Consider the following 21,448-nt stretch of genomic DNA (forward strand, 5'->3'; position numbering starts at 1 on the left):
TGATCTACACATCCCCTACCTGTCTGTTGCTTGATCTAAAAAAGCTCCTTTTCCAGCTCGTCTCTTGAGAAGAGTATCAGTTTTTGGTGTTCTGGCTGCAACTGCTACTTGTCTCAGTTTCCAATGAGAATAGCTGCATGCCAATTCTTCAATCCATCTCTTATTGCTAGTTGCAGTGAATGTACAGCACAACACGTGTTGAATTGTAAATAATTCAGCTACTTCTTCAACAATATTATCTAAAACAATACAGTTCTCCTCTGTCTCTTCACTTAGTTCTGTTGAGGTTTCAGGAATGTTCTCTTCATCATCACATGTTTTTGTACTTTCTTCAGTTGATTTATTCATTTTCTCAGTTGTGCTCAGCATATTTAAAGCGTTTCAGGTACAATACATAGAACTTGCTCTTTTTTAATTTCAAAATCTAATACATCTTCCACTAACTTTTGAAGATATTCACTAGTCTGATGTGCCTGAGTATCTTTTACTCCCAATGTCCATGTCACTACCCTATCATTCTTGTCAACAAACCTCACATTAATGGCAAAATAGTTGACTGGCATGTGCACACATCCATTTTTATATAGACAAAGCATTCCTTTAGACTTTTTCTAAGTTCGTCTTTCTTATTCTTAGCCTCTTCTATTACAAGTCTCCTTATATTCTCTCTATCCAGTGAAACTTCAACTTTTCTAGCTATTTCTCTATTTAAACCGAGAGGCTGGTTGTGAGAAAAATTATATACATACATATACCAAGGCTTTTTCCCCCTTACAAGGGGGGTAGCCAAAAAGAAAAAGGCATAAAATCATTCCCACCCATTCCATCCAGTAGTAAAGAAAGTTGATATTTGGGATTGTCTTCCAGAAGATTTCTCAAACTTCTTAGCTGAAGTAGATGGAGTGCTTGCATTACTGTATTCTTTACTTTCCTATTTACTTCTAGCTCCTTAGGATGATAGCGTTGCAAGTTTTTTTTTAAGGTTTGATGCTCTTTTTCCAGAACCAGTGAAAGTACTGATTTTAGATTCACATAATTTTTCACCATCATCGTCATCATCTGTGATACACTAACCGGTCACCTTTGTTTTAACCTGCATAGATTCTCTAAATGTAGATGCTTTAGAAATTCAAATTCTTGAAGGCCTTCTGAACTGAAGACATGATCCCTTGGTGAGAGATTTCCAAAAAAGAAGTCCTTCTTTGTCCTTAGCTCAGGGTAATCTGATAACTTCTGACAGTGTGCACAGTATTCCAAGGAACTCTTACGAGTTCGAAAAGAGCTCAGAAGGTCACAGGTTAATTTTACTTTTAAGTAATTTCTCAAAGTTAATTCCCGATTTATTAACCCTTGAGTACCGGATGTGTGTTTTGTGACACCTGCGTGTCATGGCTGAGTGCACCCGCCAGGAACCGAGCGTGCTACCCGTGACACGCACATGTCACAGTTATAAGCTGTGTGTATTGAGGGCTCTCAAGGCCTCGATTTCTAGGTTATTTCTACCCACGTGGTGGTAGGTGTGTGTGTTTACAAACATAAGGCTCCAGCCATTCGTGGGACGGTTTGAAACATTTGTTTACGTAAGGTTGACGGGTCAGTAACAAAGGGGTTAAACCAAAATTGTTACATAGAATAAAGAGGAGGGGAGTTTAATTGTATCTTATTTAAAGTTACAATAGGCATGGTTAGAAGTTTCAGGAAAGGCTCCTGAATCAAAGAAAATAACACTTTGAGGGAGTTTCCTAAACAAAGGTAAACACTAAGATTCCCAATAACAATTACCACAACCTCCCTGACAACAAAAAGAAAATGTTTAATGAATACAACACTTTCGAGGAAAATTTACAATAAGCTTTTAAGAGCTAGAGACCTTACTTGGTCTCTAGAAGCTAGCACAGTCTTACGAGAAGGTCTCAAAGAGGTTGGTTCCGGAGCGACTCAGTAGTTTCCAAAGAAATAACCTCAAAGTTTGAGGCCTCTTCAAAGGGCTCCAACTTGCTAGCCTGCAAAATAGGTTCCCCAGGGGATTCATCCTCATGACAGGAATGTAAATCAGCATGGAGCTCGAGGGATTAAAAGTCTAACATTGACTTTGATAGAGTTTCCATCGGGCTTAACCTCTTCAGTATGGGCCTTAAATCTTACGGGCAGCAGCCGATGCCAGCCGTACGATGTGTCGTAATAATACTCGCATCATAAAATATAGTCGCCGCTTTTATCGATCGTTCTCTTTCACCCGTGAATTTTGATAACCATAGAAAATGTGATGAAGACAGTTTAGAGAGTATGTCATTACGGAGGGGCAACTACAATAAATATAATCAAGACGCCGATATGGCAGCCTCGCGTATCCACTTGCTCCGTATGGAAGGGGTTAATGACAGAGACTGTACGTATCACATGGTCTTGGTCAGGAAAAGTTTCAACAACACGAACTAAGGGCCAGAAGGGTCTGATCTTAAAAGGCAGTTTCAAAAAAGCAATGTTACCCTTATCCCAGCTTCTAGAAGTGTGGAACACAGCTCTATCCCTTTCCCTTAACCACTTCCATACGGTGACGCCTACGTAGGCGTCATGAGGAGCAAGTGGGTACGTGATGATGCCACCAAGTATTTCCACTTGGATCGTAAGAGGCGATAAGAAAGGGATGAGGATTGGGACTAGGCATCCTTCTCCTTGTAGCCCCACAGGGGACATTCCCAAATGAAAAAGTAAAGGCATAAGAGGGTCTGGGAGTTTTCGGACCAGCACCCTAAGGTTTGGGTCTTTTAATGTGCGTGGATGTGGTACAGATGAGAGTAAAAGGGAAGAGATAGGTAGTATGTTTGTGAGAAGAAAGATGGATGTGTTGGCTTTGAGTGAAACTAAGCTGAAAGGGAAGGGTGAGTGAAGTTTAGGAGTGTAAGTGGGAGGTTATCAGGAGTGAAGAGAGGGCGAGGGAGAGAAGGGGTGGCTATTCTAGTAAGTGAAGAGATAGGTAAATGTGTAGTGGAGTGGAAGGAGGTTTCCTCAAGGATAATATGGATGAAGGTGAAACTGGGAAAGGAGATGTGGGTCTTTGTAAGTGCATATGGGCCTGGCAGTGAGAAGAGTGTAGAAGAAAGGGAGGCCTTTTGGATAGATTTAAATGAGAAATGTCAATGTGATAGTACTGGGAGACCTTAATGCTAGGGAAGGAAATGGTCCAATTGATGGAGTGGTTGGGAAATGTGGAGTTCCAGGAAAGAATCATAGTGGAGAGTTGATGGTGGAAATGTCTTGACAGAGAGTTGATGATAGCAAATACAGTGTTTAGGAAGAATGTCAAGCATAAGTTCACATGGGAGAGGGTGGTGGATGGAAGGGTGGTAAATAGAGCGTTGATGGATTATGTAGTGGTAAATAGGACTATGATAGGAAGAGTTAAGGATGTACATACAGTGCTCGACAAAAGTTCGCGGCGCCTCAGCGAATCTAAACAAAAATGCACAAAAATGTAATTAATCATTATATTTATTGGATTTTTACTCGCCTAATACTTGGTTGGGAGTCCTTTGCGCTTTAACACAGCCTCAAGACGACGTGGAAGTGAAGCAGCTAGGTTGTGGAGGGTTGTAGGCTCAAAATTATCCCAGATTTCCTGAATGGCTGCCTCAAGCTTGGGTATAGAGCTGACGTCTTTGCCTTGTAACCTCTTCTGTATAATGTGCCACAAATTTTCAATTGGGTTCAAATCAGGGCTATTACCTGGCCAGTCCTTTATAAAGTTCACTTCACAGTCGTTGAGCCAAGTAGTGATGGATTTAGCAGTGTGGCAGGGGGCACCGTCCTGCTGAAAAACTGTGGCACCTGTTTTTTCAAATGATTGAGGTAAATTTTCACACAGAAGCTCCAAGTACACGTTTTGGTTCACTTTTAAGTTCTTGGGTAACACTACTAATGACCCCAAGCCCTTGCCGCTGAAACAGCCCCACACCATTAAAGTATCGGGGAATTTGACAGTACCCTTGACGTACCGAGGGTCAAGCGGGTCACTTCCATGTCGCCGGTACACCTTTGCACCACGGTTACAGGTGACACTGAAGGTGGCCTCGTCAGACCACAAAACGTCAAGCCAGTCGTCCTCAGTCCAGTGAGAGTATTTCTTGGCAAATTCAATCCTTCTGGCTTTCTGCTTCTTGGTGACAAGTGGCTTAGCAACAGGCTGGTGACTCATGTACCCAAGCTCATGCACCCTTCATGACACTGTCCTCACAGACACCTCACCAAGCACCCTAGGGTTCTGTTCCTTCACTACCCTTGCTGTCTTACGAGCAGATGCCTCTAGAGTGTTTTATGATGGTATCTGCCCTTGTAGAAGTCTTTCTAGGGCGTCCTGAGCGTGGTTTGTGAGCAGGCAAAATGTCATCTGGTAAATCTCTTGCACGTGCACACCACTTTCTCACTGTAGACTTTGCACAGCTTTACTGTTCACTTATTTTCTTCGTTTTCTTGCCTGATTCACGTAGAGCAATGATCTGGGCTATTAACTGCTTGCTTCTATAAGCTGCATCGGCCATGGTAAGGTCACAGGATTGGAGCTACCAAAAAAAAATATACCGCAGACACTCTCACAATGACAGCCACGTGGCAACTGAGTGGTGTTGTCTGGCAGCGGCGTATAGTTTGAGGGTTTGTTTACACTGTATAGGTGCTACGAGCTTTTGTCTCAACTTTATCCACAAGAATAACATCAATGTATTTTCGCCATAAATTAGCAGCGCTTTGGGTGGGCGCCGCGAACTTTTGTCGAACACTGTATGCTAAGGGGAGAGGGTGGGGGAATATCAGATCTTTTTTTGGTGGAAGGTAAGTAGAGAGTGGTGGATAGATGGAGAAAGAGGAAATGGACAAAAGGTAGGGAGGTGCTTAGAGTGAACTCTGTAAAGGAAAAGGAGAAGGAGTACAAGAAGCTGAAGGAGGAGTGGGAGGGAATGAAGGATAGAGTAGAGCTAGGTGTGGAGGAGGAATGGTGATGGTTCAAGGAGGGAGTCACAAAGTGTGCAAAGATGGTGTGTGGAACAAGAAGGACAGGAGGAAATAGGAGGAAGGGTAGTGAATGGTGGGATGAGGAAACAAAGAAGGCTGTAGAAGGGAAGAAGCGAGCTTTCACAGATTGGTTACAAAATAGGACGAGGGAGTCGTATGAGAGGTACAAAGAAAAGAAAAGAGAAGTAAAGCAAAAGAGGAGAGCAGATGTGAAGTGGGGTAAGGGTATGACAGAAAATTTTGAAAGTAATAAAAAGATGTTTTGGAAAGAAATTAAGTGAGGAAGAGGAGGCGAATCAAGTAGAGAAGAAAAGGTAAAAGGTGCAGATGGAGAGATGATAATGGAAGAGAAGGCAGTAAGGGGAAGATGGGCAGAATATTTTAGGGAGTTGCTAAATGTGAAGGAGGGTAGGGAGGGAAAGATTGTTGCAGTGGGAAATTCTAAGAAAATGAGAGTAATGAGTGAGGAAAATGGAGGAGAAATAAGGAAGGATGAAGTGAAGGCAGATGTTAAGATGAAGAAAGCAGGTAAGGCACATGGTCTGGATGGATGCCATGCAGAATGTCTAAAAAAAAGGAGGTACAGTGATGGTGGACTGGCTGGTGAGTTTATTTAATGTTTCCTGGAGAGAGGGTAGAGTGCCGAAGGACTGCCTGTATAGTTCCACTTTACAAGGGAAAAGGGGACAAGTGTGAATGTAGTAGTTTCAGAGGGATTAGCTTGTTAAGAGTAGTTGGGAAGGCTTATGGGAGGATCTTGATTGAGAGGATTAGGAGAGGAACAGAGGGAGTAATTGGTGAGGAACTGTGTGAATTTAGGACGGGTAGAGGTTGTGTAGATCTGATCTTTGTGGTAAAGCTTTGTGAGAAAGCTATAGGAAAGGGGAAGGATGTTTTTTTGGCTTTTATGGATCTGGAAAAGGCTTACGATAGGGTAGACAGAAAGGCACTGTGGGAGGTTATGCAGATTTATGGGATAGGAGGAAAGCTTCTAGGAGCTGTCAAGAGTTTTTATGAGAGTAGAGCTTGTGTCAGGATTAGAAATGGAGAGAGTGAGTGGTTCGAGGTAAAGGTGGGACTTCATCAGGGATGCGTTATGTCGCCCTGGCTGTTCAACTTATACATGGATGGAGTAGTGCAAGAGGTAAATGCAAGGGTAGTGGGTCAGGGATTGGAGATGGTTAAAGAAAATGGAGAAAAGTGGGAGGTGAGCCAGCTGTTGTTTGCAGACGAAACTGCGCTTGTGGCAGGATCGGAGGAGGGACTGAGGAAGTTGGTGACAGAGTTTGGGAGAGTATGTGATAGAAGAAAGCTAAAGATAAATGTGGGTAAAAGTAAGGTGATGAGATGTACAAGGGGTAAAAGTGGCAGTAGACTGGAAGTAAGGATTAAGGGAGAGTGACTGGAGGAAGTGGATAGTTTTAGATACTCAGGTGCAAATGTGGCAGGAAAAGGTGGAGGTAGAATGTAGATTGAGAGAAGTGAGTAAATGCCTTGGTGGATTGAAGAGTGTAATGAAGAATAGACATTTAGGAATGGATGCTAAGAGGAGACTGTATGAAGGAGTGATTGTGCCAACAGCACTGTATGGGGCAGAAACATGGAACATAAGAGAGGAAGAGAGAATGAGTTTGAATGTGTTTGAGATGAGGTGTCTGAGAAGTATGATGGGGGTTACTAAGCTAGATAGTGTGAGAAATGAGGAGGTGAGGAGGAGAACGGGTGGAAAGGGAGTTGGGAGATAGGGTTGTTGAAAGAGTATTAGGACGGTTTGGACACATGGAAAGGATGAGTGAAGAAAGACTAGTAAAAGAGGTATTGAAGGCAGATGTGGAGGGAGTGAACATGAGGGGACGTCCTAGGATGAGGTGGATGGATGGGGTGAAGGGGGTTTTGGGGAAGAGGGGAATGTCTGTTGAGGAAGGACGGGAGAGGACAGAAGACAGGGGTGAATGGAGAATGGTTGTATATGGATGATGATGTGATGCATGAGGTGGAATGGGCGGGGGGATGGAGGGTGAGGTAGTATGTGTGAGCAAAATTTGATGCAGTCTGAAGGGATTTCTCCCTGTCTTCTCCTTTTCTGTATGAGGGGAGTAGAGGGGGTCACCGATTTAATAAAGTGGCCTTGCTGTAGATGTGCTGTGTCTTACAACACTGTCTCTGACCCAGGGCAGTGGACAAGGTGCAAGGATGACCCGTCATCCTGGAGGTGGTAAGATAAGAGGGAAGGTGGAGGATGGAGGGGTAAAAGAGTCCCTGGCCAAATGTTTATACCCCATAGACATGTGCTCAAGAATGATGATCTTGCCACCGGTTTTCAACTGCTCTCTCAAAATAGGAAAAGCCCTTCCTTAAATGAAGCTGCATTCCTGGGAGTCAATTTGATGAATGAACAACCTCCTCTCTCTCTTGTTGTACTTCAGAACCAACAATTTTGTCATTTTAACAGATATTATGAAAGCCTTCTTGCAGATCCGTTTGAAGGATGAGGGTGATCATAATAGGTTCTGTTTCTTCAGGAGGATTAACAACCAATATATTCCTTAGATATAATACTATAATTTTTGGTTTCATCTGCTCTCTCTTCATACTGAACTTCATTATCCAACATCATTTTTCCATGCAGCCTGACACTCTAACTGCATCCTTAACCTTTTCAGTATGGTTCAAAATCTCACGGGCAGCATTAGCTGCCAGACGTACGATGTGTCGTAATAATACTCGCATCATAAAATATAGTCACTGCTTATATCGATCGTTCTCTCTTTCACCCGTGAATTTGATAACCATGGAAAATGTGATGAAGACAGTTTAGAGAGTATGTCATTACGCAGGGGCAGCTACAATAGATATAATCAAGACGCTGATATGGCAGCCTCGCGTATCCACTTGCTCCTCATGCCGCCTACGTATGTGGCACCGTATGGAAGGGGTTAAGGATAAATTCTATGTAGACAATCTGGTCTACACTACCAATGAATTTCGTTCCCTCCCAGCTATGGTAGAGAGGATTAAGGAGATCATGCTTAATTGAGGTTTACCTCTCAGGGAGTGGACATGCAACCAGACTTCTGTTCTTTCTGTTCTTGAACAAGAAGTCATTTGCAATAAGGAAGAGGTAAAGGTGTTGAGATATATTTATAATAAGAATTATGATACCTTGAGAATCAAGGATGTTTCCCTTAACAAAGATACCTCAACCAAAAGACAAGTTTTTTCTTCTTTTGCTTCTATATTTGATCCATTAGGTCTTTTTTCTCCTGTGTTATTTCAGGGATGGAATGGGTGGGAATGATTTTATGCCTTTACCTTTTTGGCTACCTCCCTTGTAAGGGGGGAAAAGCCTTGGTATGTATGTTATTACAAGGAAAAATTCTTATTAGAGAGATGTGCCAAAAAATGGTAGATTGGGATTTGAAAATGGATAGTGAGTTGCTTACAAGATGGAAGAAGTTATGCGAAAACTTTAGGGAGGTTAATGATTTATCCTTTAAAAGGAAAACTTTCTGTTCTGAATCTCCCATTAAATTATTTGTTTTTGCTGATGCTTCTAAGGAAGCCTATGGCTGTGCCATCTATGTAGGGCAAGAAAGAAGAGAGATAAAGGAGTCTAATGGCTCTCTTCTATTTGCCAAGGTCAAGGTGGCCTTTTAAACAAAGAACATTACCTTCTTTAAAGCTTATGGCAGCTTTACTATCTTTAAAATGCTTCAAAACTATTTTTGAGGAAGGACTGGCGTCTCCCCCACTGGTTGATTCTGTTGTAGTCCTTGTTGATAGTCAAGTTGCTCTTTCTTGGATCCTGAACAACAAAGCTCCTAAGAAGAATATATTTGTTAATAATAGAATGAAGGAAATTTCCAATCTTTTAGAAATTTTCAAAGCCAAGTATACTCCTTTTTCCTTTACTTATGTTCCTTCTGAACATATGGCTGATTTTATAATCAAACCTTGCAGTGCTAAGGTTTTCAAGGAAAAATTCAATTAGTGGGTTTATGGACCAGAATGGTTGATGTTGCCACCTCATACATGGCCGAAGGGTCACTTGGGATGTACTGCCCCCAGCATCAAGGTAGACATTGTCAATGTGGCTGTTGTGCAAGTTGACACTCCTCCAATTGATGTCTTATAGTTTTCTTCTTACAGCACTTACACTCTTTTGATCTTTAAGGCTGTCTTTTTGTTTGAGAAGTCTAATGCTGACCCAGTTAAGGCTGCTTCTAATTATTTGATGGGTATAATGCAAAGGGATTCCTTCCCTGCTAAATTGGCTTATCTACAAAACTCCAATACTAATGACATACCTCCTTTAGTAAGTCAAATGAACTTGTTCTTGGACAATAATGGTTTGATAAGGTCCAAGGGCAGAATTGACAAGAACATTGACCTGAAATATGAGGTTGTGAAACCTTTTTTGTATAAATCCCATCATTTGAATAAACTCTTGATATTCTTTGCTCATTGCCAAGTAATGCACAAGGGACTGCAAGCTACTCTTAATTTCCTTCGCATGCATGGATTCTGGATCTTTAAAGCCAGACAAGCTATTTTAAACATTTTGAAGGGTTGTATAGTTTGTAAAGCATAATTCCCGTGCTGTCTATCCTTCTCCTTCCTCTTTACCTGCCTCTGGAGTAAATTTAAGTGTGCCTTTTGTGGATTACATGGGCCATTTATGGGTTAGAGACAGAAATGGAGATTAGGTCAAGGCTTGCATTTTGTATTTACTTCTTTTAATACAAGAGCTGTCCATTTGGAGGTTGTGGATTCTATGTCCACTGCCGAGTTCATTTTGGCTTTCATTAGATTTACTAACAGATATGGAATTCCTTCAGTAGTTTATTCTGATAATGCCAGATCCTTTCTACAAGTGAGAAGTATTATTGGACAACTTCTATCATCTTCTGATTTTGAAGAGAAAGTTTAAAATTTCCCAAGTTCAGCACAGAACCATCCCTGCTTATGCTGCATGGTATGGTGCCACTTGGGAAAGGTTAATTCAGACAGTGAAACAATGTCTCTATAAGGTATTGGGTAGGTCTGTTCCTTCCCTGGCGGAGATTACCACTCTTTTGTCCGATGTTCAAAAAATTTTGAAGAATAGACCTCTTACTTATCATTCCTGTGAAAATGAAGTAGATGTTATTAGCCCTAATCATTTCCTTATAGGAAGGACCATTCCTTCCTTGATGTTCGGCGACTTGGAACAAGTCCCTGAATGGGAATCAGGAGAAGACTATCCTTCTCTTCTTAACTTGGTCATGGACTGTTGGAATTTTTTTAATGAAGAGTTTAAGAAACGATGTCTGACAGAGTACTTGGTTAGCTTAACCCCTTCACTCTGGGGCACATCGCACGTCTGGCAGCATTAGCTGCCTGATGTGTGATGTTGCGTCATAATAATCGCATTATAAAAAATAAAGTCGGTGCTCAATCGTTCGTTCTCTTTCACCCATGAATTTTGATAACCATAGAAAATATGAAGCCAGTTTAGAGAGAATGGAGGTTATGTACGTACATATACCAAGGCTTTTTTCCCCTTACAAGGGGGGTAGCCAAAAAAGAAAGGCATAAAATCATTCCCACCCATTCCATCCCTGAATACACTCCACACCCCTCCACCCTCCCTCTTATCTTAGCACCTCCCAGATGACAGGTCATCCCTGCACCCTGTCCACTGCCCTGGGTCAGAAGCAGTGTTGCAAGACACAGCAAGGCCGCTTCATTAAATCGGCGACCCCCCCCTCTCCGTCCCCCCATGCATAAAGGAGAAATCCCTTCAGGCTGCGTCAAATTTTGTTCACACATACTACCCCATCCCCCATCCCCGCACCCATTCCACCTCATGCATCACATCATCATCCATATACAACCATTCTCCATTCACCCCTGTCTTCTGTCCTCTCCTGTCCTTCCTCAACAGACATTCCCCTCTTCCCCAAAGCCCCCTTCACCCCATCCATCCACCTCATCCTAGGACGTCCCCTCATGTTCACTCCCTCCACATCTGCCTTCAATACCTCTTTTACTAGTCTTTCTTCACTCATCCTTTCCATGTGTCCAAACCATCCTAATACTCTTTCATCCACCCTATCTCCCAACTCCCTTTCCACCCATTCTCCTCCTCCTCACCTCATTTCTCATACTATCTAGCCTAGTAACCCTCATCATACTTCTCAGACACCTCATCTCAAACACATTCAAACTCCTTCTCTCTTCCTCTCTTATGTTCCATGTTTCTGCCCCATACAGTGCTGTTGGCACAATCACTCCTTCATACAGTCTCCTCTTAGCATCCATTCCCAAATGTCTATTCCTCATTACACTCTTTAATCTAGCAAGGCATTTACTCACTTCTCTTAATCTATATTCTACCTCCACCTTCACTCCACCTTTCCCTGCCACATTTGCACCCAAGTATCTAAAACTATCCACTTCCTCCAGTCGCTCGCCCTTAATGCTCACTTCCAGTCTACTGCCACTTTTACCCCTTGTACATCTCATCACCTTACTTTTACCCACATTTATCTTTAGCTTTCTTCTTAGAATGAACTGCTTAAGGGGGTACGCGACACCTGGGGGGGGTGAATTTGGTCAAGATAAAGCATTTTTCAAAACTGTTCAAAATGTTTGTATACCATTTAGAATTAAATCCCGACAAATAATTTTCCAGCGGCTCGCAATTTAAATGTCTTGGGCGGGGGTTTAAATGGACGGAGTTAAAGGCGCAACCCACAATAGAGGGGGGCATGCCATTTAGGACCTTCAGGCGCATCGAATAACGTTGAAATTCGATTGAATTTACGCTCGCCCAATGCTTCAACGGCCAGTATGAGGGTGGAGGGGAAGGGAGGAAGGTGGAGGGATAGCTTTTGCCAACTTAACCCCTTCCATACGGTGCCGCACACGTAGGCGTCATGAGGAGCAAGTGGATTCGCGACGCTGCCATATCGGCGTCTTGATTATATTTATTGTAGTCGCCCGTGTTTTTACATTCTCCCAAATGCGCCCTTAATCCCATTCTCTGTGGTTTTCAAAATTCGCGGGTGAAAGAGAGAACGATCGATATAAGCGGCGACTATATTTTATGATGCGAATATTATTTCGTTACGTCGTACGGCTGGCATTGGCTGCTGCCCGCGAGATTTAAGTCCCGTATTGAAGTGGTTAAAGCTCAGCTGGACATCAGTTACCTACTAGCTTCTAAAGAAAAACTATGCATGTCTCATGAGCTCTCCTGGCAATATATTACTTTAGCTAGTACATATTACTCATTAGTACAGTCATCATGGGTACCAAAAAGAACATCTACAATAACAAAACAACAGTTAAAGATGGCAAACAGTCAAAGACGACTAGCCTAGACCTACCACCTCTCACTCCACCACTGCCCTCACTTCCACCTCTCTCAACATATGTAGCCAGGTTCTACACCATGAAGTACTTTATTCATCTCGAATACAGCAAGAAAATTAGACATTAGTTATGAAATTGTACAGAGGGGAGATAAGAATGAATGTGAATTTATGATTGTGGAGAAGAGCAGTTTTTTGCCCAACTTTACCGGTAGTAAAAGTTACTGTCGATGGTTCGTGGAGTAAGTGAGGATTCACTTCCAAAGGCACCCACTGCTGGTTAAAATAAACCTCTTTCCAATGATTTAGATACCCCGAAGACCCCCAGCAGTGAGGTTTCATATTAAGAAACTGATAAATGTGCAAAAAAGCAAATTATATGATGGTGTCGTCTGTACGTCGCCACTACTGTGATATACTTATACTTTAGTTTTTCATTATTTAAAGTACTTATAATTAAAATATGTTGATGATTTTTACTGTCCTTATCCATTATATAATAAGAATTAAGCCATGAAAAAATCAGTCAAATTGGTGAAACTATAAGCAAATTACAGATACAGGTAAACGTCGACTTACGATGGCCGCGACTTACGATGGCCGCGACTTACGATTGTTCGACTTTACGATGACGACGACGACGACGACGATATGATAATTTAACCCCTTCCATACGGTGCCGCACACGTAGGCGTCATGAGGAGCAAGTGGATTCGCGACGCTGCCATATCGGCGTCTTGATTATATTTATTGTAGTCGCCCCTGTGTTTTTACATTCTCTCAAATGTGCCCTAAATCCCATTCTCTGTGGTTTTCAAAATTCGCGGGTGAAAGAGAGAACGATCGATATAAGCGGTGACTATATTTTATGATGCGAGTATTATTACGTCACGTCGTACGGCTGGCATTGGCTGCTGCCCGCGAGATTTAAGGTCCGTACTGAAAATACATATTATAGTGTTTGAATATGGTAAAAAGGATAAAAATAATTAAATAAACTACTGTACATGTTTAATAGGCTATATTCAGTATCTCTGGTGGTTAATATACAGGTAAGCTAGATACAGTGACCACGGAACAGAGTGATACACAAATTGGGGATCGACTTACGATGAAATCGTCTTACGATGGCTCTATCGAAACCTAATGCCATCGTAAGTCGACGTTTACCTGTATTCATATTTCAAGTTGCCATATCTCCGTTCGATATTTTTCTACTTTTTTTTAATCATAAAAAATCTAAAATACATCAGATTTAGATGAAACTTACAGGAAATATTACATTTAGTAACTGCTAGGGCCGGTCATTCAAATATTTTGAATAGGATGAAAGAGGAGTAATAATGGAAACAAGACCAAAAAAATTAAATTTTTCACGATTTTTGCCAGACATTAAAATTGAAATGCCTGTATGCAAAAGTATAAAAGAAAATTGTTCAATTACTCAATGACCGGCCCTAGGTGTGCCTACTGACTAATGATAGCCAAAATGTAAAACAAAACCAAAAAAAAATGTAATTTTTCATGATTTTTGCCGGACATTAAAATTGAAATGCCTGTATGCAAAGGTATAAAAGAAAATTGTTCAATTACTCAATGACCAGCCCTAGGTGTGCCTACTGACTAATCATAGCCAAAATGTAAAACAAATTGGTCCACGTATTATGATGCTGTGCACTTTTAAATGTCGCTACTGGTATATGTACATGTGTACATACATCATTCTGTTTCACCTAAAATGTAGGCAACATGGATACCTATTTACCTGAGAAGTTTCAGCTCTAAATAGTTTAGAAAATGACCCCTAGGTGTCGCGTACCCCCTTAAACGAAGAAAAAAAGGAGAATTAGTATAAGAAGAAGCTGAGAGAGGAGTGGGAGAGTAAAGGATAGAGTAGAACTAGGAGTGGAGGAGAAATGGGGATGGTTCAAGGAGGGGAGTCCTAAGGTGTGCAAAGATGATGTGTGGAACAAAGAGGGCAGGAGGAAATAGAAAGAAGGGTAGTGAGTGGTGGGATGAGGAAGCAAAGAAGGGTGCGGAAAAGAAGAAGCAGGCATTCATAGATTGGCCATAAATTAGGACAAGGGAATCATATGAGAGGTACAAAGTAAAGGGAGAAGAAGTTAAGCATAAGATAAAGGAAGCAAAGAGGAGAGCAGATGTGAAATGGGGAAAGAGTATGACAAAATTTTGAAAGTGATAAACAGATGTTTTGGAAGGAAGTTAAAAGAGGAAGAGGAGAAAATTTTGAAAGTGATAAACAGATGTTTTGGAAGGAAGTTAAAAGAGGAAGAGGAGGTGAAACAAGTAGAGAAGAAAAGGTAAAAGGTGCAGATGGAGAGATGATAATGGAAAAGAAGGCAGTGAGAGGAAGGTGGGCAGAGTATTTTAGGGAGTTGCTAAATGTGAAGGAGGATAGGGAGGGAAAGGTAGTTGAAGTGGGAAGCGCTAAGAAAATGAGTGTGAGGAAAATGGAGGAGAAATAGGGAGGGATGAAGTGAAAGCAGCTGTTAAGATGATGAGAGCAGGTAAGGCACCTGGGTTGGATGGATGCCATGCAGAATGTCTGAAGAAAGGAGGTACAGTTATGGTGGACTGGCTGGTGAGGTTATTTAATGTTTGTTTAAGAGAGGGTAGAGTGCCAGAAGACTGGAGGAGTGCCTGTATAGTTCCGCTTTACAAAGGGAAGGGGGACAAGTGTGAGTGTAGTAGTTAGAGAGGGATCAGCTTGGTGAGTGTAGTTAGGAAAGCTTATGGGAGGGTCTTGATTGAGAGGCTTAGGAGAGGAACAGAGGGAGTAATTGGTGAGGAACTGTGGTTTTAGGACAGGTAGGGGATATATAGATCAGATTTTTGTGGTAAGACAGATATGTGAGAAAGCTATAGGCAAGGGGAAGGATGTTTTTTGGGCTTTTATGGAACTGGAAAAGGCTTACAACGGGGTACAGGAAGGCACTATGGGAGGTACTGCAGATATATGGGATAGGAGGAAAGCTGTTAAGAGCAGTCAAGAGTTTTCATGAGAGTAGTAGAGCTTGCATTAGGATTAGAAATGGAGAGAGTGAGTGGTTTGAGGTAAAGGTGGGACTTCATCAGGGGTGTGTTATGTCGCCCTGGCTGTTCAATCTTTACACGGATGGGGTGGTGCAAGAGGTGAATGCAAGGGTAGTTGGTCTGGAGTTGGAGATGATTAAAGAAAATGGAGAAAAGTGGGAGGTGAGCCAGCTGTTGTTTGCCGACGACACTGTGCTTGTAGCAGGATCAGAGGAGGGATTGAGAAAGTTAGTGACAGAGTTTGAGAAGGTGTGTGAAAGAAGGAAGCTGAAGATAAATGTGTGCAAAAGTAAGGTGATGAAATGTACAAGGGGAGTGACAGTAGGCAGGAAGTGAGCATTAAGGGTGAGAAACTGGAGGAAGTGGATAGTTTCAGATACTTGGGTGCGAATGTGACAGGAAAGGGAGGAGTGGGGGTGGAAGTAGAATGTAGATTGAGAGAAGCGAGTAAATGCCTTGGTGGATTAAAAAGTGTAATGAGAAATAGACATCTGGGAATGGATGCTAAGAGTAGGTTAAATGAAGGAGTGATTGTGCCAACAGCAATGTACGGGGCAGAAACATGGAACGTGAGAGAGGAAGAGAGAAGGAATTTGAATGTGTGAGATGAAATGTCTGAGAAGTATGATAGGAGTTAATAGGCTAGATAGAGTGAGAAATGAGGAGGTGAGGAGGAGAACAGGGATGGAAAATGAGCTGGGAGGTAGTGTTGATGAAAGAGTATTAGGATGGTTTGGACACATGGAAAGAATGAGTGAAGAAAGACTAGTAAAAGAGGTGTGGAAGGCAGAGGTGGAAGGAGTGAACATGAGAGGGCATCTTAGGATGAGATGGATGGATGGGGTAAAAGGGGCATTGGGAAAGAGAGGAATGTCTGTTGAGGAAGGACAGGAGAGGACAGAAGGAGTGAATGGAGAAGGGTTGTGTATGGATGATGCTGTGATGCATGAAGGGGAGTGGGTGGGGGATGGGGGGGTGAGGGAGTATGTGTGAGAAATAAATTGATGCAACCTGAAGGGATTTTTCCTCATCTCATTTTCTGGAGAGGGCTGGGGGGTCACCGAAATAATGAAGCGGCCTTGCTGTGGATGTGCTGTGTCTTGCAACACTGCTTCAGAGCCAGGGCAGTGGACAAGATGCAGGGATGACCCATCATCCAGGAGGTGCCAAGATAAGAGGGAGGGTAGAGGGGAGTGGAGTATGTAGGGGATGGAATAGGTGGGTGTTATCTCCACTGCTACTAACACTTTCAGTTCCCTTCTGGGATATAATAATACTTCATTCACTACAACTTTCTTCACTTTCTTTTTATCCTTTTAGTATTGTAAGTCACTCATCTGTAGGCCCCATGCCGCTTTCATAACGTATGTATTTAGTCAAGCTCTAATACTCAGTAATGAAGGTGAATTAAATTGAACTTAAACTTTTCTTCATTTTCTTCACAAATTCTGGTACAACGTATGGGCTTTAGGTACACCAGAAAATTTCCACCTGGGATCCTCTTACACCCACCAAGCCAAGTCTGCTTTGACATCACTATTTAATTCATCCAATAACCTTGAATGTTACAAATAAGTGCCACCCTTTAAGGGCGTGACTCCTTCATGCACCAATAATTTTTCTCCTCCTCCAGGCTTGTATGTGTACAATTCGTCATATCATCACTTCTATCGATATCCTAACCTATGTTTACAAAACACAAGATGGTAGGTGAGAATATGCAACTGTGCACTTCCTATCAGCCGTTGTTTCAAAACATCCAAGTCATAAAATTTGCATTTCTTTTCACCTACCCCTCTATCTACCGGCCTCTTACAGTGGGGATGGTTTCTGTGCTTTTTTCTTTTGGCTACCTCCTATGTAAGGGGGAAAAAAAGCCTTTGGTATATGTATGTATGTATCATTATAAGAAATACATGTATATCATTTTGAAGAAAATTGAGTTCATAGTAAAACTAAGGGGAGACTATATTTTCGTCTTGGTAATTAATCACTTTTCAGTTATAAAGACTTCACGACTCCGGTTCCGGCTCCACAGCTCTGAATTTTTTACAGCTCACTTGCCAATGTGTAAGGAATTTTAAAAATAATGGTTTAGAACGTCAGTCCTACCACTTGATATTTTACCTACAGGTTGTGGCCACCTCCCAGAAGATAGAATCATGTAGTGTTCAAGATGTAGAGATACAAGTGCACAAGGTGTTTGTAGAATCTGCAGCAGAACCCCGATTACCCCTTCAGGTTGGTGTTGGTTGGGAGCAAGGATTTTTGGACAACCTTAGTTTTCATAAATTGTTAAAAAGATATGATTATGTGGTTTCCATTGAATTAAACATTTTTCCTTGCAGTAACATACAATTACTTGTAGGGGAAAACATTTTGGCTCTACTTTTCTTCTATTATTGCCAGATTGAGGATGCCATGCGTCCTGACACAGAAGACGCAGAAGGCCTGCAAATCAGGGTCAGTCAAGATACTCGTTTGGACAACCGTGTATTAGACCTCCGCACCCCAATTAACCATGCCATCTTTAAGGTTAATGCAGGAGTTATTAAACTCTTCAGGTAATTAAGATGTTAGGGGTAAGGGAAATGGATAATTTAAAGGGAATTAACCCAGATCTGAAAATGATGTACTTGCTCCAACAGTCCAAGCACAAAGGGCAATGGTGATGGCCTCAGTTACAACTATATACCTCCTAGCATGTACTCCCCATCACCACCTACTTGTGAAACAAAAGTGACAATATGAAAGATTAAGGCAAAATTTGTAGTCTGTATAACAAGGTCCTCTTCTCCACCATATAAGGGAGGAAACAGGCCAAAGCACATAGCCCCTTCCACCTATTTCAGTGGAATGGGTGGAAACCCATCCCACTCCCATCCAGTGGCTGGGTCAAAAGTAATGCAGGGCCAGTTCATTTACACATTGATCCTCTTTGTAGGAGAGAGGCCAAATGCAGAGTATGGGATCCAATGTATTTAACGTTTTGCCCAGCAGGACTTCCTCAGAAATAACATAGTGGAGAAACATCTGACTCCTTATATAACCTGAGCTTGTGGGGAGAAACTAACTTAAAACTGGTGTAAACACATACATACATACACATACATATACCAAGGCTTTTTCCCTCTTCCAAGGGAGGTAGCCAAAAAGGAAAAGGCATAAAATCATTCCCACCCATTCCATCCCTGAATACACTCCACACCCCTCCACCCCTCTTATCTTAGCACCTCCTGGATGACGGGTCATCCCTGCACCTTATCCACTGCCCTGGGTCAGGAGCAGTGTCGCAAGACACAGCACATCCACAGCAAGGATGCTTCATTAAATTGGTGACCCCCCCTCTCCATCCCCCCATGCATAAAAGGAGAAGATGGGGAGAAATCCCTTCATGCTGCGTCAAATTTTGCTCACACATACTACCTCACCCCCCATCCCCGCACCCATTCCACCTCATGCATGACATCATCATCCATATACAACCATTCTCCATTCACCCCTGTCTTCTGTCCTCTCCCATCCTTCCTCAACAGACATTCCCCTCTTCCCCAAAGCCCCCTTTCACCACATCCATCCACCTCATCTTAGGACGTCCCCTCATGTTCACTTCCTCCACATCTGCCTTCCATACCTCATTTACTAGTCTTTCTTCACTCATTCTTTCCATGTGCGCAAACCATCCTAATACTCTTTCATCAACCCTATCTCCCAACTCCCTTTCCACCCCTGTTCTCCTCCTCACCTCCTCATTTCTCACTCTATCTAGCCTAGTAACCCCCATCATACTTCTCAGACACCTCATCTCAAACACATTCAAATTCCTTCTCTCTTACTCTCTTATGTTCCATGTTTCTGCCCCATACAGTGCTGTTGGTACAATCACTCCTTCATACAGTCTCCTCTTAGCATCCATTCCCAAATGTCTATTCCTCATTACATTTTTTAATCCACCAAGGCATTTACTCACTTCTCTCAATCTACATTCTACCTCCACCTTCACTCCACCTTTTCCTGTCACATTTGCACCCAAGTTTCTAAAACTATCCACTTCCTCCAGTCGCTCTCCCTTAACCTCTTCAGTACGGGCCAAAATCTCGCGGGCAGCATTAGCTGCCAGACGTACGATGTGTCGTAATAATACTTGCATCATAAAATATAGTCACAGCTTATATCGATCATTCTCTCTTTCACTCGTGAATTTTGATAACCATAGAAAATGTGATGAAGACAGTTTAGAGAGTATGTCATTACGCAGGGGCAACTACAATAAATATAATCAAGACGCCGATATGGCAGCCTCGCGTATCCACTTGCTCCTCATGCCGCCTACGTATGCGGCACCTTATGGAAGGGGTTAATGCTCACTTCCAGATTACTGCCACTTTCACCCCTTGTACATCTCATCACCTTTTTTTACCCACATTTATCTTCAGCTTTCTTCTATCACACACTCTCCCAAACTCTGTCACCAACTTCCTCAATCCCTCCTCCGATCCTGCCACAAGCGCAGTGTCGTCCGCAAACAACAGCTGGCTCACCTCCCACAGTTCTCCATTTTCTTTAACCATCTCCAATCCCTGACCCACTACCCTTGCATTTACCTCCAGGGCGACATAACGCATCCTTGACGAAGTCCAACCTTTACCTCGAACCACTCACTCTCTCCATTTCTAATCCTGACACAAGCTCTACTACCCTCATAAAAACTCTTGACAGCTCCTAGAAGCTTTCCTCCTGTCCCGTAAATCCACAAAGCCTCCCACAGTGCCTTTCTACCCTGTCGTAAGCCTTTTCCAGATCCATATAAGCCCAAAAAACATCCTTCCCCTCTCCTATAGCTTTCTCACATATCTGTCTTACCACAAAAATCTGATCTACACAACCTCTACCTATCCTAAATCCACACTGTTCCTCACCAATTACTCCCTGTGTTCCTCTCCTAATCCTCTCAATCAAGATCCTCCCATAAGCCTTCCCAACTACACTTAACAAAATGTTGTTCTGTCTCTTCAGTAAAAGCTTCCCAGTTAGCTCTCTTGTAATTTGTGTATGTGTGTCCATGGCCAACTGGGGTGCATCTTGTTTTGGTAGTGAAGATGATTGGAAGGTGGTCAGAACCAAGGGTTCCGACCACTCTCCATGATGTTGTTGGGGTTAGGCAGGGGGAGCAGAAGGTGATATCAGGAGAGGAGGGAGTGCAGAGGGCTTGGTGTGGGATATGTCTATGATTATGTGTGTTGTTCATGATAGTCAATGAGTCAAAAGTCTGTATATCAAGCCCTCTGTCTGTGTCAGGGTTATCGATATACCAGGCAGACAACTTGGCATTGAAGTCACCACCCATGATCAGGTTGGGGATTGAGGCTAGTTGGCTAAATTGAGGCCTGAAGGTGTTTGGAACTGTGGGGGATGATTGGGGGGGAATGTACATGTTAACTATTGTCAGTGTTGATTTGTTGTCTGTGCGGATTCGAATGGATTGGATTTCTGTTGTGTTATCTGTGGTAGGGAGGAGACAAGAGATACATACCTAGAGGCAACAGAAAATCACACAACCCCAACTTCACACCAGAAATCCAAGGCCTCATCAGACAACGTGACACACTTAAACACGATACCCCCACACCTATCCCTCAAAACATAGCAGACCAAATACAAACACTAAACACTGTGATTTTCCAATAAAATACACAAACAAAAAACACAAAATTGGCAAAACTTTATCAATACACTTGATCACAAAATAAACACCAGCAAATTGTACAAAACACTCAACAGCATTATACTATCCAACAGTAACACTACACGCTCTCACACAGCTATAATCACAACAACAGATAGTCTACCCTCAATCAGACAACAAGCAAACACACTCATAATTCATTTTGCACAGACAAGCCATCTCACTTCTCACCCTGACGACCGACGCACCATTCGATGTAAGAAAGACTTCCCCACAGACTCAGACTATACACCCTTCATAGACAGTCAGACAAAACACATAATACATAATCTCAAGCACTCAT

General features: G+C 42.4%; 1 protein-coding gene across 2 annotated transcripts in view; it reads left to right on the forward strand.

Annotated features, from left to right (window-relative positions):
• The window catches only part of AspRS (aspartyl-tRNA synthetase), a 114,577-nt gene that overhangs the window by 17,207 nt on the left and 75,922 nt on the right, over positions 1-21,448 (forward strand). For both annotated transcript variants that reach the window (XM_076201019.1, XM_076201020.1), the window contains exons 5-6: positions 17,553-17,660; positions 17,829-17,983. In XM_076201019.1, the coding sequence (XP_076057134.1) occupies positions 17,553-17,660; positions 17,829-17,983 (263 nt within the window). The remainder of the gene's footprint in view (positions 1-17,552; positions 17,661-17,828; positions 17,984-21,448) is intronic.

The sequence above is a fragment of the Oratosquilla oratoria genome, chromosome 17 (genome assembly GCF_046742065.1).
Source record: "Oratosquilla oratoria isolate Oo_2021 chromosome 17, ASM4674206v1, whole genome shotgun sequence".
In the NCBI taxonomy this organism is placed as follows: domain Eukaryota; kingdom Metazoa; phylum Arthropoda; class Malacostraca; order Stomatopoda; family Squillidae; genus Oratosquilla; species Oratosquilla oratoria.